Genomic DNA, 18,176 nt, shown 5'->3' with positions numbered 1-18,176 from the left:
CAAAGCCGTTCTGAGTTCTCATTTCTATAGACCTCATTTTGTTTGAGTCAACCCCTCCAGGGACAGAGGTGGTAAGAGACGTGTATCAGTGCTACTGTTTCAGGCTCTCTGCGGACTCGGGCACAGGCTGCCCCGGATTGGGGAGGGCTCTTGGCGGCAGACTAGTCTGGGATGAGTAATGACCCCTAGAGAATGAGAGTGAAGTTGGGAGGCAGGTGTGATTGGGGAGAACTGGGGGAACATAGGGCCAGCCCCCCACAACACCCCACCCCCAACCCTCTGGTCCAGCCCCCCCATGCCCTGCCCCCAACCCGCCAGGCCAGCCCCTTCCAACACCCAACCCTCTGGTCCAGCCCCCCCCATGCCCTGCCCCCAACCCGCCAGGCCAGCCCCTCCCAACACCCCACCCCCAACCCTCTGGTCCAGCCCCCCCAGGCCCTCCCCCCAGTCCAGCCCCTCCCAAAACCCTGCATCCAACACCCCCCAAACCCTCTGGTCCAGCCCCCCCATACCCTGCTGCCAGCCCCCTCCCAACACCCCACCCCCAACCCTCTGGTCCTGCCCCCAACCCCCCCCCGGGCCAGCCCCCTCCCAACACCCCACCCCCAAACCCTCTGGTCCAGCCCCCCATGCCCTGCCCCCAACCCCCCCAGTTCAGCCCCCTCCCAAAACCCTGCATCCAACACCCCCCCAAACCCTCTGGTCCAGCCCCCCCATGCCCTGCCCCCAACCCCCCCAGTCCAGCCCCCCCAACCCCCTGGTCCAGCCCCCTCCCAAAACCCTGCATCCAACACCCCGCCCCCAATTCCCTAGGCCAGCCCCCTTCCGATGGTGCCCCCCCGCTCCATCCAGCTGGCCCCCGCCCCCAGGCCAGCCCCTCACCATGCCCCACCCCCACCCCCAAGAGAGAGCGGGGGCAGCCCCGGACAGGGAATCGCGGGAACCCCGCCCCTCCCGCGCATCGAACCGTGACGCCGGCTCTCAAGATGGCGCCCAGATGCGTCACGCGCTGTGGCGGCGCTCTCGCTCGCCGTCGCCATCTCTATGGTCACCAGGCTTGTCTCTATGGCGACGGCCCCTCCGCGACGGCCGCGGTTGCCGGCCGGAGCGTTTAGCGGGGCGGCACGAGCGGAAGTAGCCGCCGGGAGCCGTCCCGGCAGGGACCGGAAGTGCCTGGCGGGAGGAAGCTGGGTTGCCCTGGTAGCGGAGGAGCCTGGCCCTGAGGAGCCCTCCCCTCCCCCCTCGGCGCCCTAGAGACTCGGCGGGGCCCGGCCCAGGCCTCTCTGCTCCCCGCGCCCTCCCCTCCCCCCCCCGCCATGGACCCGGCTCCTGCCATGACCGACATGTACGACCAGGCGCTGCTGGGCATCCTGCAGCACGTGGGCGACGTCCGGGAGTTCCTCGGCGTCCTCTTCGGCTTCCTCTACCGCAAGACGGATTTCTACCGCCTCCTGGGGCGGCCCGACGGCCGGCTGGGCTTCCCGCCCGGGGCGGCGCAGACCATGGCCCTCCAGGTAACCCGGGGCCCCAGGCCGGCCACGGCGCTGCGGGGCGCAGCCGTGGTCCCGGGTTCCCTGCGGCCGGCCGGCGTCTCGAGCCCCCTGGCTGTCAGGGGAGCTGGTCGCTGACGTCTGCCCGAGTCTGCAGGCAGCCCGAGACGCGAGCTCGGGCAGATGCGAATTGGGCCATGCCTGGCAACAGGGCGGGGGGGGCGAGTGCTGAAACCGTCAGCTGACAGGATACGTGCTAAAGTTAACTATTTCGCGGATCAGCCTGGCACAGAGATCCAGCCGAAGTCCTAAATGGCCTCCCGCCCCTTTGGAAGTGCCCCAGACCCAACCATCTCCATCCCAGCTGCCAGAACCTCCAGCTTCCCCGGGGCAACTTCACCAGTGCAGTTCTGCCCTGTTAGTCCAGGATTAACTCAAAGGGCGGGGACAGCTTTGCATTAATGGCTCTCTCGCACCAGAATCTGGGTGGACCAGCATAGATCCTGGTCGGTTTCCCTCACAGAGTATAACCGTTGTTCATGACACTGCCATCCTGAGGTCTTGGAGCGGTGGACCAGGCCATCATCAGTTGCTCTCATGATGTATAGTGGTGGTTAGTGGCATTCTTACACCAGGGTCTGAGTGGGGCCAACTATGTTACATGAGTAGTTTGCACATGCCTGGTGACTCCCTAGCTAAGGGTAGAGTTACTATTTTTATTTGTTTTGCAACCTTCTAGAAATGTTTGCCACTCCACAAGCAAATAAAGACCCAGGCCTTGCTCTGGGGAGCGTTCAGTCTTTGTGCCATGGCACAAGTGAGCCCTATAAACACCCGAAGGGGATGGAGAGTGAAGGGAAGAGGGGAGGATGATTGTGAGGTTGATCAGTAAAGAGCTGATTGTGTAATTCCTTTGTTATTTGCAGGTTACGTTGCTCTCCTGTCATGTCTTAGAGGTTCCACATCAAAAATGATGTTTCGGGAGGAATTGGAATGAGGGGAGAAAGGTGTCGGGGCAAATATGTTTGGGGAGAAGAGACGAAGGGAGGATCATGGTTGGTGCTGCTGTTGGAGCAGAGGGCACATGGAGGAGCACTTCAGAGATGTAGGCAAGGGCAGCATGATGGGAGAGGATAAGAAGTTTGAATGTGATGCACAGTACAGTGGGGAGCCAGTGGAATGACGCATGGTAGCTGACCTCCTCAGAGGAATGTCCATGAGAGAGGATATTGACAGCAATGTTTTGCACACACTGGAGGGGATAAAGTTGGTGGTTAAAAATGCCTGACAGGGAGTGATTGCAGTAGTCAAGGCAAGAGGAGAAGTCTGAGTGATATTGACAGAGAGGAAGGGGGGAATTTGAGAGAGACTTTGGAGGGAAAAGTTTGTGGATTTGACCATAGCTTGGCAGAGAGGGAGGTGTCGAAGACTTCTCCTCCAGGTTTCAGTGTTTGCTTTCTATCTCTAAGCCTTGCTTTTCACTCGGAGCTTCTCAGCCCTCTCATTTTGTGTTGAAACGCACCCTGTTTGGCCTCAGCCTTTTGGATCTGGGAGAAGGTTTTCTTTGGAATGCTTAAAACTCAAAAATGGCTCAATGGGTGATCTGAGTAGGGGAGATGGGGGAAGACCTGGTTGTTTTTTACAGTCTAGTTTGTTTTATCCTCAAAAACTGGTAGCTTACATTTTTAAATATCAATTTTGCTGCATACATAGTCAATCAGGAGTCAATATTTACCAGTTGGTTTGAAAGGTTTGTTATTTATACAGCATTACAGAGGTGTGCTTGATGTCTTAGAAATCAGTAGTCTGTAAAAGTTCCCTCACCCAAGGCTATTCCGTTCTAAGTAAGATGGAAAGGAGTGTTGTCTAGTGGGTGGAGCAGAGGGATAGAGGTCAAGAGATTTGGAACTGTATTCTTGGCTCTGTCAGTGACTTGCTTTGTGATCTTGAACAAGTTGATTCCCTCCCCCGTGTAAAATAGGATCTTAATTATCTACCTTACAGGCACGTTGTGTGTCTCCGTGCATGTTTGCAAAGGATTCTGCGACTCAAAAAAGGACCTAGAGAAGAGTCAGATGTTAAGTATTTCTTATCATAATGAAGTTTTAAGGAACTGGAAATTGCCTGCTACACACGTGCATTCATTTTCAATTAACAATTTAATGCTGAGTACTGTATAGTGTTCCAGTGAGGTGCAGGGCAAGCGTGCCTTATCTGGAAGAGCACGTTTGAAGTAAACATAGCCCCATTTAGTATGGTGTTTATGTGAAGGCATAAATGCGCTATGCTGGCACAGACCCTAATTTAAAATACCCAGGCTGCAAAGTGGCCAAGTTAGCGATGCTGTGGAAAGTTTGAAATCACCTTGCTTTAGAGAGAGCTCTCTCTACTTGGAGCTGGGTACTCCAGAGCTGCAGTCCTGGAGACCCCATCCCTCTCTGACCTTAGGCAAGCAGCATGGAAGTGACCTGCAGAGAGGAGCAGAAATTTATTTATGCCTTATTACTGAGTCATGATGGACAAAGGAGACCTGAAAGTTATTCTGTTCCTTCTTGTTTTTAACGTTGAAGTCTTGCCTTCCCTGTCTTTTGCTTGAGGACCAGAGAACTGGCATGAGAGTTTTCTCATCCCCCAGTGGAACGGACAGGATGTTGTTTTCAAGGAGAGCATTCATTCCAAGTGTTTTGCAGGAGTCTACATTAAATTGGTGTAGACAAAAATAGAGGCAAACTAAAGAGTTTTAAACAGTCTGAGTAACAATCCCTTTCCCTCTCAGTTGCTTAGGTTACAAGTCTCTTGTGATGTTGTAATCTCATTAGTTCTCCAGGGAAGGCAATGTCTGATATGTCTAATGTTCAAAAAGACGATTAAAAAAACCAGGTAAAACCTTTTTGAGTAAATAGGCGGCTTTTCAGGGCTTCGTGAAGCATAAAGAAGCGGACAAAGCACATACCCACTGTTTCCTTTGCAGATCATGTTTCAATAAACAGGGACGTACTGAGGGGGAGGAGCCAAGGAGCATGAAGGGACCACATAGGCAGTGGGCTTATACTAGGGTTGGTGATGGTGGGCTGCACAAGGAGGCCGTGTGACTGTAGCTCTGTGCTTCCCTGCCCAGCAGCAATAGTGAGTCAGAGCAACTCCCTCTCTGCCCTCCTAATGGGGCTGCCTCTCTCACCACAGCAAGTTTAGAGCGGCATCCCTGCTTTCCAGAAAATGAAGCAGAGCGCAGCTGCTGTTGCTTTTGATATAGAACTGAGGTCTGCGGAGATCTAGGGTCCCAACATCCTGCATTGCAGCTTAACATTGCATTATGGGGACCGCTGCTTTGATGGCAGAAAGGGGGCAAAATCCTCAGTCCAGAGCTTATGCGACCCCCATGTGCTGCCCCTGCCAAAAGAGACTGCTGGCTAGTAGCCAGAGATGGTAAGGGGAGTCATTCCAAGAATTCAGAGCTTCAGAGAAGCCCATCAACAATTGTATCCAACTTCTGTAAGTTAGAGCTGACCTTGGGGTTGTTCTAACTCATGTTAGGGGCTGTGCTGTCCTCAGGGGCAGCCCAGAATCCTGTGCGTGCAAAGGTGATATAAAGCCCCCTTTGCCTTCCCCATGCTTGTGCTGCGCGACCCAAGGTGCGTGCAGGATATGGTCCTTGGATTTGTAGCCTGTGAGCCCCAAAGGTGAGGGTGCCTGTAGACCCCGTTAGAGAACTCTGCAGCCTGTACTAGCAATTAGGTAGATAAGTTGCTATGCACAAGGAACAGCCAGATGATGTGACAGACCAGTAAGTGTTACGGCCTGTTGAGGAGAGAATGTGAATCTTCTAAATGAGAAACTGTGTCCTGGTTCCCCCCGAGGAGTAGCTCAGGTCTAATGACTGTGTGAGAACAAACCACTGCACAGTAGCCTAAATCTTGATTTTCCCCAGAGAGAGGCCATTCTGGGCTCCGGCTTCAGTCACTTCCAGGACATGCTGTTTCTTTCCACTAGCCACGGGCATTCAGAGCCGAGACACTGCTCCCAATGATACTGTGCTGCAGAGCAGTTCAGAGGTGCCACCCTCCCTTCTCAGCTCAGGATTTTGGGTCCTGTCCTGATTTAAAGGGCACGGTCTGAGCCTTGTCTCTGAATGCTCTGCCTTGGGCTGGTTTGTGTTTCATGACTGAAATGCAGCTGGCCGGGTGGGTCTCTATGAATAGCACATGTGAGTCATTCCCTGGGATTCTTTGGGAGCGGCAGTGCCTGGTTTCAGGCTGTGGCTGCACTAATGTGCTCTTTGCCCTAACGCTTCTCTGGAGGAGCTGCTGGTGGCAATGTCTCTCCTTTCGAGAGAGCTCTGCCCTTCGGACTGAGCCCGCCTGTAGCCTGGCTTCTCTGTCCAGTGTCTATTCTCAGAACTGCTGACTCCTCTAGAACTGTTGCTGTGTTCCTTTCATCAGCTTTCTGCTAGCCTGATCAGGCAGCAGTACCAGCAGGTACGGATTTAAAAACAAAAGCCCAGTGAACGTGTGAACTGGGGAGTTTGGAGGGGAGGACCCAGTGTGGGGTTAGGGTTGGGGTGAGGTGATGCAATTGGAGAAGTAGCCAAGACCAAGTGGGTCGGGGAGTGGCAAGATTGCACCTGAAGACGAACGAAGCAGGTTGGAAGCTGCTGGCTTATCTAATCGTCCCTCCTTAGGCCTCTCTTCTGATCTGCCACTCCCCCAGTGGCCTCCCATTCTGTTTTACACACACACAAAGCAAACCCAACCTATTTCTATTTTAGATTAAAAAAAGAGAACCAATGTAATGTGAGAGAGAGAGAGCACAGTGTATGTGTCTCAGGGTAACTTGAGCCACAGTGAGCTGCCTCAGAGCAATGACCCCACTGGAGGTTTCCTACTTAGGTACAGTCTGCAGAAATGGAAGATGACAGGTTTCAGAGTAACAGCCATGTTAGTCTGTATTCGCAAAAAGAAAAGGAGGACTTGTGGCACCTTAGAGACTAACCAATTTATTTGAGCATAAGCTACAGCTCACTTCATCGGATGCATCATGAAAAGCTCACGAAAGCTCATGCTCAAATAAATTGGTTAGTCTCTAAGGTGCCACAAGTCCTCCTTTTCTTTTTGAGAAATGGAAGAATACATTTGCTTATTTCTGTGTCACCTAAAGAATCTGTCAGCTCTCACTGCTCTAGGCAGGCATGCTTTCTGTCACCTGCCTTTGAGAGCAGTTTCCTGTTAGAAGCAGTGCTATACTGAACTAGTGTCTCTTTTCCAATCTCGGTTCCTCTAGTGTCAAGGTGGAAACCCTGCACCGCGTCTGCTTCTGAGATACACGCATATTAGCTGTGGATTGATGGCTTGGCTACCTGCTTGTTTGCTTGATTGGCTTTCTCTTTCAGGCATTCAAGAACTTTGAACACCTGGCCCGTCAGGATGACGAGGAGAGGCGGCGGGAGCTTGTGGAGAAGATGAGGAAAAGGGAGGAGGAAGCGGCAGCGGAGAGGACAAAAGTGCCTGCTGTGGCTCAGGAAATTGAGATCCGCTCGGCAGCAGAGCCCGTCCCTGACCCGGATGATGGGGCAGCCGCCAGGCCTCAAGAGCCCACTGCAGCGGAGGAGACAGCTGAAGCAGTGGACAGTTCTGCAGCCTCAGAGCCACCAGGAGCAGCTGCCCCAGTGGAGTCCCAGCCATCAGCATTGCCCAAGTAAGGGTTTCTTGTTACGGTACTTCCCTTGTGTTTGTTGTAAGCCTAAGTAGCTCATTCTGAATAGAGTCTAGTCCTCGGTCCTAGCTCACGAGGTGACGGGGTGGTGGGAAGGCTGCACTTCTCCAGGGTGGTGTTTAGATTCTTCCCAACAGAGAGAACACTGTGTTGTGTGGGCACAGGGCAGCCCCAGTCTTGTCAGGCCCATCCGTCAGAGGAGGTGATGTGGATTCACAGAAGCATGGTAGAAGCCTTCAGATTTGGTTTCCTGTGCTCCTTTCTGGGCACTTCAGTCTGTCTGCTCTCTTCTCTCCTCTAAGCGGAGGATGTAGTCTGTTAGCACATCCCTCTTCACAGCACTGCAGTACAATTGTTTGCTTAGCCAGGTCGCTAGGCCTTCCTCCCCGGTGGTCACGTCACACACAGTCGAGACAAGGCCACAAAGCATCTTTTCTCTCAGTATGGGATGTGGGGCTGTTTGTGCATCTCCACAGACTCTGCTACTTGACTGTGTTTCAGTGCATTCGGGGAAAATCTGGGCAGCTAACCCATAATGCCTTGGGAGGTTAGGTGCCCAAGTCCCTCAGTCCACTTTGAGCACTGGGATTTTTCAGCGGCCCTGCACCAAGAGTAGACACACATGGGGCAGTGCACTCTGGGAGGTTACCACACAGACAGCTGGGAGCAGGGCGGACCAGCCAAACTGGTTATGCCAGCGCAGTTAGGGTCTAACTACACAGCAAAACAAATTACCTTGTCCCAGCCTGGGCTGCAGGCTTGGGTACACACTAGCTGATTAATCAAGCCATATATAAAGCTGATTGTTTCACTCCTTGGTATGAGCTGTAATGTCAATGGAACCAGAAGATCAAGTTGTTTTCTTTTGTTCCTTGGGGTTTCTCACTCCCCTGTGGAAGATCTCCCTGGCTCAGGCCAAGGCCAGCGCATACATTCCAGAGCAAAGCTGGAATCTCCATTTTTGAACTGGCCAGTTTTTAAAGCCTCTGTACGGATGTCTGTTACCCCTGTGTGAGTGAGGAGCATTCTGCTGTCCTGTGCTCTCCTAAAACAATGGCAAATGACTCTTTGCAAGGCTAAGTCAAAATGTCTCCTCTTTCCGAGAGTGATTTTGTGGGGAGGAGCTGTGCCTATTTCAGCTGGGCTCTGCTCCAGGTAATGCCCACCTGTCACTCTGGAGGAGCTGTTCTAGAATGTTGAGTGATCTAGAAGCACAGCTACTGCTGGGAATATATCAGGGCAGGTTCTTTGGATAGCTGGCTGCCCTGCCCAGCCTGTACAAACCACAAAGACTAGGGGATGTGAGGATGGCAGAGAGGGATTGGATGGTCCAGGGGACAGGTGATGGCATACAAAGCATTTTGCCTCCAGATCATCCATTCAAATCTAGAGCAGATTAACGAGTGAAAGCATTACCAGCTGGTGACTCTTTAACTGCCTTTGTGAAGTGAAATTCAGTGTGATATGAAGTGGGCACCTGTCCATTAATTAACAGGGCCTGTGTGGTCCCCTTTATTGACATGCTCCTAAGAGAGGGCAAGGATTTAATGGGCCACAGCAATTCTTGGCAATGTCAGGCTGGTTAGGCGGGGGCAGTTTGTCCCTGTGATAGGAGCTCTCAGTCTCCGGTATCCGTTTAGTACCTTTCAGCAGCACTAAATTAACTGTAAATAGCAAAGAAGTGTTAATAAGACACCAGGCTAGTGAAGTATTAAGGGCCACACATGAGTCTCTCTGGGCAAATAGTTCCGTTTGATCCTCAGGGATGGGGATGCTCCTTGTTTCTCTCTGAGGAGACAATGCCAGAAGAATGGAAGAAAAGGATTACCATAACTCTGCGTTTTTGGCTGTTATAGTGGTGTGTGTGTCTGATCCTTAGTGTACCTTTCCTGTGGTTTGAGAGAGCTGCTGTATGTGTGGTGGATCCAGAACGTATAGCCTTCCCTGCTCCTCCCGTTACCTTATAGTGTGTCTATTAAAACATTGTTATTGGGGTGGGAGACAAATGTCCAGCTCTGCATATCATGACCTTCTGCCCCATGCCCCCAACCCAGAGCACACAGACTGTTTCATTCCTATGAGTCTGGGGGTGCTAAGCGGTCAGGGCTTAGCAGGCTGGGATCTTTTTCAATCCCCTGGCATCCCTCAAGAGCAGAGCCACCACCCAAAGGCAGGCCAAGGGTAGTGTGGCACTGCCAGGACTCCCAGAGATGGGGAAAGATGGCTTTCCCCCCTTGACTGTGCTTTTTCTGCCCAAGCAACAGTGTGTGTTTGGCAGGACCATCCCCACATCAGCAGATCAGAATGTTGCAGGCAAAGGATTATGGGAAGTCCTTGCATCATTGTCTCCGAACGCTATCTCTCTGACAGAGAAAAGGCTACGTAAGCATGAAAAGTGAAGGGCCTTGCATTGCAGTAAAGTCTCTCTCACTCCCTCCCATTCCCCCGCCCATGCTTCTTGCAGTTTGCAAAGCTGCTGTAGGTGTGCTGACAGCAGTGGAGAGGAAGATTCTCCAGCACAGGGAGCTGTGTTGACTTTATCCCCTTCCAGCGTGCCACGGTTTTGCAGCAGGGCTGGCATGCCTGCAGCCAGGGAACAAGCTGAAAGGGCTGGTTGTGTTGGTGAATGCCTGGAGTGGCTTTCCTCTTAAGAGCACTACAAGTAGGTCTCCAGAGCCTTTTGGTGCTTCAGAATAGGGCAGCTGGAAGAGTGTGTCTTCGCCAGCACAATCTAACTAGCTTGCATGCTGAGTTTGTGCAGCAGCAAGTGAAAGGATGGGACAGAGCAATCCCTGGGAGCTGGAACCAAATGGCTGAGCGGATTGGTGACAGCCAGTGAGCCTTCCACCTCTAGATTTCCTGGGTACATGTGATGTATGTCAGTGATGAATGAGGCCAGTGAGAAAAGGCCATTGGAAAGAGAGAGGCTGATCAACTTGATTCTAGTGAGGAGTCCGACCCGAGACCTCTTTGATTCACATAAAAGAACCAGGTGGCCTGCCTCCTGGTGGCTAGGACAGAGGATGTGAAGCAGGAGTGCACCCTGAGGCTGCTGGGTTATTCCCATGTGGGACCAAATGCAGCAAGGATGGGAAGATTAGAAAGGAACAAGAGCTTCAGGGAAGGAGAGGGAGAACGGAAGAAAAGAATGACGTTCTGCCAGGGCTGTAGTTGTCCTGTGCATAAAAGCTTCATTCTCCCAGACTGTCAGTCTGGCACCTTTCACTAGCATGAAATTTACAAAAAAACCCGTTAGTAATGGCAGATCCCTTGAGCTTCCCGTGCAGACCATGCAGCCGGGGCCCTCGCTAGCATGGCTAAAACCGACTTTTTTTCTAAAAATACACTTGAAAAATTAAATCTCAGTGTGCAAAAAAAGACCTGAATGCAAGCTACTAGCACGCAGGTTTAATTTCAGATTTATTGTGTTAATAGTCCGTGGGACTAAGGTTTGACTTTGTTCTCTTGCTATAAACACAATAGTTGCTGGGAGTAATGAGTACTTAAGGGTGGGCACTTAAGTCCCTATAAACAGAAGTCCTATGAACAAATGTCTGGACTGGGGAAAATAAGAAAGATGAATTAGAAGCGATACTAAGGGAAGGAGATTATGATGCGGTGGGCATAGGATGCATCTTGTTATGGATGTGTGTGAGCTGATGGGTGCAGTGTCTGTTGGAGATACAAAAAGAGCAGCCCCACACCTGCTTAGCTGAGAGGCTTGGAATGAGCGTGCTACAGCCGGGTTCTGTGAGCAACACTTGTTTCCAAGAGCAATTGAAGTTTTTGGTTTTAATTTCTCAAGCCCCATGGTGTGGGACCTCGGGGACAAACTCTCTCCCTGGGCAGCCTCATGAAGTCGAAGACCAGTCAGGTCTCTCTTTTTGACCGCCTGATAAATTTGTGTTCAAGGGCTGGCCCTGGAGCTGCTGTCCCATATGGGACAGTCAGGTGTTTAAACAGTGTGGTTGAGCTAAGTATCCAGCAAACTGGCTGTGCTGTCTAGTGGGTGCCGTAGTTTCAGTCCCACTGGACCTGGGCTGAGCCTTCAGGATCTTCAGGGAACTCTACAGCAGAGCCAGTGAATTTCTCTACAGCTCCTGGCTGGTGTGAGGTCTGCATGGCTAGTGTTACTACAATGACGGAGCATGGTTAAGCTCGGAAGGGAACTAACTGATCGTGTAGGGCTTCTCCAGGCTTGTATTTTTCCAGGCTAATTGTGGTGGGTATTGTCCTGTTTGTTAAAGAATGGCTCAAAGCGAAAAAAGCATGCAGAGAGATTGCTTCTTTCAGTATAGACTGCCCGCTCTGAGGAGCTACGCTGGGGGCGATTTCACCATATGGAAAAGTGTTGGCAGATAGGGCGTTGCAATATCTGCATCGGAAATTCTTTTAGTAGCCTGGATCTTCAAGTCCCCTGTGGTGTGTGGATCCAAGAAGAAGACGGCCTTGTCATGAGGACCTCATTCTGTCCCTGGTCCCTGTGATGGGCATCTATGGGCCACACTTGTTGGGAAAGGAATATTCAGCTGTCTGTAGGGAAGAGTACAAGTCCTCTCAAGAGGCTGGGCTGCCATTCTTCAGCCAGCTCTCACCCTAGAAAGCGAGGCTTTGCTGACCAACTTTGCTGCTGACGTTGCTGAGTGAGAAGGACTACTTCAGGGCAGTCACTAGGCAGCAGTGTCTCTACAGCCCCTCTGCCAGCTAGGCTGGTTCTCCTCCTCTTTCCATATCCGGCCCTGAGCCCATTGAATTCAGTGGTTTGGACCCTTTATTGATAACCCCTCCCCACCTCCTCTCACATTTATGCATGGCTGTGTCATTGCAGGGATCAGTAGAACTGGGTGAGGAGCCGCAGATTCACTGGATAAGGTCTCTCAGGCCCAAAGTCCTCCAGGGGTGCCTGCTGCTCAGAGAGGCAGCTCAGAACGGAGAGATTCTGGGCCTGCAGAATCTAAATAGGGCTGTTTTGCTGAGCTGACTGTAGCTAGTGCTGTCTGCCCCTGGGTGGCGCTGCAGTCACCCAAAAGAATGTCAAGGGCTAGAACATGCATTCAGGGCACTTGGATAATGGCTATTAATAATTTAAAGAGCAGTTCCTTCTGCACAACCCCCCCTCTGACAAAATTCAATGCCACCAGCCTGGTTAGTAAGAGCTTATGAATAATGCGCATCCCCAATAGCTAGCTGAATGCAAAACTGAGATAAAACAAAAATATTTTTCTCTCTTCTTAGGGGGGAAAAATAAGAAAAAAAACAAACGTGTTAGTTCCCCAAACTTTAGTGCTGTGTAAATGTAGGGCATTTAGCATCCCAGCTGCATCAAGCCCCTACAGCGGCTGGATGAGCTCCTGGGTTCCTGGGCTTGCATCCCGGCGCCTCTCGTAAACTGCCTCAGTATGGTCGTGGCTTTTACATGGCTGCAGCAGGTTTGGTTCCGCACTCTGGATAGCGCCGAATGGGTGCTTGCCAGGAACTCTGTAGACAAGAGGCTTGGGCCAGTCACTTCGTCTCTCTGGGCGTCAGTTCCAGTGGGGGTAATAGCCTTCCACACGGGTGTGTGTGTGGGTGTGTGAGTACGTATGTTAAAGATGGTGATGTTCAGATACTGTGGGAATGAGGGCCAGAAAAGTACCTTGAGAGACTCTGTCATGCCAAAGGCCTCTTCAGTGCAGCTCTTACCCACATACATATACCAGCCATTCCCAGCCCCATTGCAAGGCAGAAGTTTCCCCGGCACTTCTGTCTGTGTCTACCCGCCATTCCAGTTCACGGGGTATCTCGTGAGCACATCTCCCATCAGTTACGCTCTCCTAAATCTCAAGCCACTTGGTACTCCCACCTGCTCCTTTTCGGTTGAGCGTGGAATGACCGCATCTGAGGGAACATGGGCTTTGATCGCTCTCATGGAAATGAAGCACTTAGCTCTGCTCTCCCCCTTGGCGCTCCTTGCAGCAACGAGGTGGGGTAGCCTGGCTGCAGCCACCTCTCATTAATCAGGATCAGGCTCCCTTGTGCCCCACGTTCTCACTTCACCGTGCTCTCATGCAGCAGTGGGCAGGGCCATGCCCTTAAGGGACAGGACCAGCACCATTTTAGGCTTAGTTAGTGCAGGTGACCGAGGGCACGTCCATCTCCCCAGCATGGGCTTGCTGATCCCTGGGGGACTTTGTCAGGCATATGGACGCTACCCCACCCATGATGAGGTGTCTCCAGCTTCTGTAGAATCATAGCAGGGGAAAGGACACTTAGTCTGCAGCCATGTGGCTTGCGCAGGGTGGTGAATTCCCCCCTCCCCCTTCTTTGCAAGCAGTTCCCATCTGCTCTGAGAAGCCGTTCTCTTCATCATTCATGCTGCTTGAGCTCAGCTCCTAATTTTGAGCATCTCCCTTCTCACCCAGCCCCCTTCTTGGATTTGGCTCTGCATACATTTGCCACATAGCATTCAAAATAGTGCCCGGCTTCCCACATGTGCTGCAGTACTGTCTGGCCTTTGAGTTCTATTTATGCTTCTTGACTCTGGCTCTCAGCTCTTCTCCAGGAGGCTGAACTTTCATACTGACCTAGTGCTTCATTGCTATGCGGTGAGCTAGCCGCTCTTGAGAAGAAGCTGCTTCCCAGTGTTTTCTAGGAATTAGTTAATTTCCAGAACTGCACAACTGTTTGGAAAGTCATCGAGAGCCGGCAATGGCCGGGGGATGAGTGAAGCGAATGTCCTTGGGAGTCTAAATGTGGTGCAGGATGGGGGGGGTCTCATCTTCCCTCTTCTGTATTCTCTCTCTGGATAGTTACACAAGAACGGCCACACTGGGTCAGACCAAAGGTCCATCTAGCCCAGTGTCCTGTCTTCTGACAGTGGCCAATGCCAGGTGCTCCTGAGGGAATGAACAGAACAGGGAATCATCAAGTGATCCATCCTCTGTTGCCCATTCCCAGCTTCTGGCAAACAGAGGCTAGGGACACCTAGTTCCCCCTCCCACTGCCGCCTCCACACCCAGCACTTCCTCACTGGTGCCTGCAGAGGGGCAACGCCCAGGTGGGTTCTGGTCAGTTTTACGATGCTCTTGCTGAGACAGGAAATTGCTCTGTGCTGGAGCAACAGGCGCTGGGTCCTGCGAGTGTGGGAGAAGGAGCAGCAAGCGAATTTCCCTCCTGCTCCGAGCAGCAGCAGAGCCAGAGGCTTGCACCGGTTCTGTTCTCGCACAACCCTTGGCTCTGGCCCCGCTCTGACACGAGTCCAAGGGTAGTGAGTTAAATCCGGTTACATCCTGAGAGGTATGTGCTCTTGGGGAGGAGAGGGACGGCGGTGGTGGTGGCGGTGGCAGCCTGCATGGGCCCAGCAGGGAGAAATACCAGATTCCCACAGTGATGGTGGCAGCAGCAGGGAGAGGCCCTGAGAAAAAGGATGACCAGGGCCTCTAACTACCAGTGACCAGGGCTCCTGCACTGGCTCAACCCAGGGTGACTCCAGCCCAGCTGCTGCCTCCTTCACAGGCAGCAGGGAGTACAAGAAGCCACGGCTCTCGGCGCTCTTCCTGCATTTAGCAGGACACGTGGCAAAGAAGGGAGCAAACCAGTCAGTTTGGAGCCGCCGAATCTCTGCACCTGTGACCCAATTCTCACTCGCTTCCTTTTTGTAGCTCACACGTGGCTGGAAACTTTCCAAGCCCCAGAATCAGAGCAGCAAAACAGACTCCTGGTGAGACTCCTAGCAGAAGCCAAGGGAGCAGTCACGGCACCTTATTGCTGGGGAAAGGTTTTCCAGATGCAGCCTGAGAACTCGTAATGCAGTGACATGTGAATGTCAACTGCAGGTCACTGATTCAGAGCAAACCAAAACCCTGGCCCAGGGGGTTCTGCAGCAACACATCTGTTTGCTTTAGAAAAGCCCTCAGAGCTATAGGGGAAACAAATGAAAGGATCTTAGAGATTTAGAAAAGAGCTAGACCATTAGGAGTCAATATTGTCAAATGGTTAGAACGGGGGACTCTTACGTTCTGTCTCAGCTCTCCCGCTAACTCACTTTGCATATGTTACACTGCCAGCTGACATGGACTCTTGGGTTAAGAGAGCAGCGATGACACAGCGACTTGGCTTTTAACTCAGGTAAGCAGCTCGAGTTCAAGCCCGTGAGGTAGCTTGGGGCTGAACTTGAGCTGCTAAAGTTGAAAGCCGAGTTGCTGTGTCTTCACTGCCGTTTTAACCCACGCCAGCTATCGCAGGCTAAGAACCCGCCTTTGTTTTTGCAGTGCAGACATACCCCCTGTGACGTGGCGTAACTGCTGTATCTGTATCAACGTCTGTGAACCAGGGATAATGGTCTTGCCCCACAAGTGAGGCTTAATCATTGACTGTTAGGAAGGGCTTGGAGACTCTTCACTGAAAGGCAAGGTAGTGCTTACTGTCCTCCAGCCAGCCAGGGCTGTGTCACATCCCAGCTCTTAGGCACAGCCCCAGCAACGCTTGTGATGTACTCGGTAATGCCATTCTCAGGGCAGGTAAAGTTCACTGCTGTAACTTCCCAGTAACTAGGTGGGTAGGAACGGCGATGACCTACAAAATCACTCGTTGCTTTCCAACTCCCTGTCCCTAGCGAGAGGCGGAATAAAATTGAACTGAAACGTGTTAATGTGGTGAGCTCTCTCAAGAGTGAATGCTTCTATTTCCTGGAGGCATCGGCGTGAAATTAACTGTTTCCAGGGCATGATGGTTTCAGTCCTGTAGAGTTTCTATGAGAGTATAGAGTGCTTCAGCTCAGGAACAGCCTGGCCTGCCCGAAGCTGAACTGATTGTCACAAGCGCTTGCAAGATCAGCCGCTCTAGAAGGGAAAATTGACCCATGTGGAGAAGAACCTTTCTCCACTTCTCCCTGTGCTCTTAACAAGCGTTGGGGGTGCAACTACTTCACTACCACCCCAAGAGTACCAAGTGAAGTTCAAATGGCTGTCCCGAGTTGTTGCAAGGGGAGAGAAATGAAGGCAAGTTTTGCATTGACTCATTTAGGAGCGGGGTTGACGACAGCTCTTCACTGTTAACTCATTTTAAAGGGGACTGGCAGTACAACAGTGCAAACAGACTGCTTCCCAGATTCCTGTGTTGAATGGCCCATTCTATTCGCTCTGGCATTGCACTGTACAGAAACCAGTTTCAGCTAATACTCATTAATTTCCCCCTCTGAAGTCACTTTGGAATTTTGGATTCACTGATGACTCACAAATACCAGACCATTACGGTTACAATCAATGGTATATTTTGGTGGCTCCAGCCTGACCCCAAAAGATCAAGGGGCCGCAGTCAGTACTGCAGGGCAAAGTCTTTGTCTTGTTGCATTTTCTCTTTGCACTGTTCAGGCAGCAAGTCCCCCTGCTGGGCATAGCAGTGTCTCCCTGTGGTATAGGAACACGCTATGCCAGCTGTCCTCCACCTTTCCTGTGGCCCCTGGTGCCTGGATCCTCTCTTCCCCCAGGCACCTGGTATACTGCAATGGGTAGAGAGAGGCCCTCTCCTGTGATGGTGAAGTTCTGCTCCTAGTAAAGGGTTTTTCAACGCGGATAAACACTTGTCTCTAAGACGAGATTCCACTCTGCCCTCTAGTCACCTGTGTGCCAGAGCTCTAGCTATGGCTCAGGGTGGCTTTGTAATTACGAGCCCTTCACAGCTGTTGTGAAATCATACTCAGGGCCCAATTTCCAAATGCTTTAATCGGGCATCCAAGCCACCGCTTGGTTGCTGACAGCATCACTGGCGTTTCAGTTCCCTCGTCATGGCCTGTCACTAAGGGATTTGGGTGCCTGGCCTCAAAAATCAGGCCCTGAAACAATCAACCTCCACCCCCAAACCTATGAAATTTCTGTTGTTTCCCTTAACAAGCAAAAAATCCCTGGAGGCAGAAAGAAGAGGTGTACCTGATTTTAATAAAACATAAGTCTCCTCCTTAAAATATCGATGCTCATCAAAATAGAGAAATTCAGTGTGGAAAATCACCAAGCAGAATTCAGACTTGTTAATGCAATATTCAAGTGGCGCGGAAATTCAGACTAGGTCACCTTGTGTGTGGCTTAAGGGTCTACAGGTTTGAAAGGCCACGTTTCCTTGGAGTTGTAGGTTTAAACCCTGTCAGGAATTGCTTGGTCCTTCATCCTTCAAGGTAGCTAAAACTGAATCCAGTGCAGTTCACTATGTGGGGGTGTCTCAAAGGAGACCTTTAAAGCCCAAGTGTGTGTGAGCTCTGTGTGATCGATAAAGATCCCAGGGGACTTTTCCTAAAAGTAGCGTGTCCTGCTATCCTTGACCTAAATTTCCCAGCAGCAGTGAAACCCACTGACAACCAGGTGGAGTTTTCCTGCGAGCTGGCGGTGACATTTTAACTAGTTTAATGTCAGTAAAGTTGACTCTCTGCTGAACAATCCATAAATAACTTGAAATCAAAGCCGAAGGGTGGAAGACCACCTGAAGAGAGCGAGAGAGAGTGTTTCAAAAGAAAATATCTGACCAACAGAATTTGTTGGGGGAGAAGAGGAAAGCTCCTGGCACGTGGAGGAAAAATCTCTCTCCTGAATCTTTGCAGTAGCTAAGAACCCTGCAAGGAAAAATATGAATTGGGGTCTCCAGCCCTTCAGAGGGCCCAGTGGCTGTTGACCAGAGCTGACAGACACCGTGTGCACGCCTGTAGATACAAACCTACTATGGGTATGGTTGATTGCCCCAGGATAGTTGCTGGTTTCATAAGGCTGTGCCTGCACCAGCAAACATTGTAGCTGTAATTCCCCACAGGTGTGCAACTTCACTAGCAACTGTTAGTGTGACCAGGCTCTGGCTTAGTTGTAGCATAGAGGGGACTCTGGTGTCTTACCATAGGGTCATTTAACCTTACTTACATAATATATAGTAGAACATGCCTAACTACTGCTCACATTGCAGCTTCCATCATGGCTACCGCTGTGGTGATGAGATATGGCTTCGAAGCTTGCTGGCCTA

At 51.5% G+C, this 18,176-nt stretch overlaps 1 protein-coding gene across 1 annotated transcript in view; it reads left to right on the top strand.

Annotated features, from left to right (window-relative positions):
- The first annotated feature begins 1,145 nt into the window (after positions 1-1,145).
- NUDCD3 (NudC domain containing 3) overlaps positions 1,146-18,176 on the top strand; it is a 69,616-nt gene continuing 52,585 nt past the window's right edge. Inside the window, exons 1-2 of the mRNA XM_048829412.2 lie at positions 1,146-1,514; positions 6,877-7,181. Coding sequence (XP_048685369.1) covers positions 1,317-1,514; positions 6,877-7,181 — 503 coding nt within the window. The 5' untranslated portion in view covers positions 1,146-1,316. The remainder of the gene's footprint in view (positions 1,515-6,876; positions 7,182-18,176) is intronic.

The sequence above is a fragment of the Caretta caretta genome, chromosome 26, assembly GCF_965140235.1.
Source record: "Caretta caretta isolate rCarCar2 chromosome 26, rCarCar1.hap1, whole genome shotgun sequence".
NCBI lineage: Eukaryota > Metazoa > Chordata > Testudines > Cheloniidae > Caretta > Caretta caretta.
This window is presented reverse-complemented; position numbering and strand designations above follow the sequence as displayed.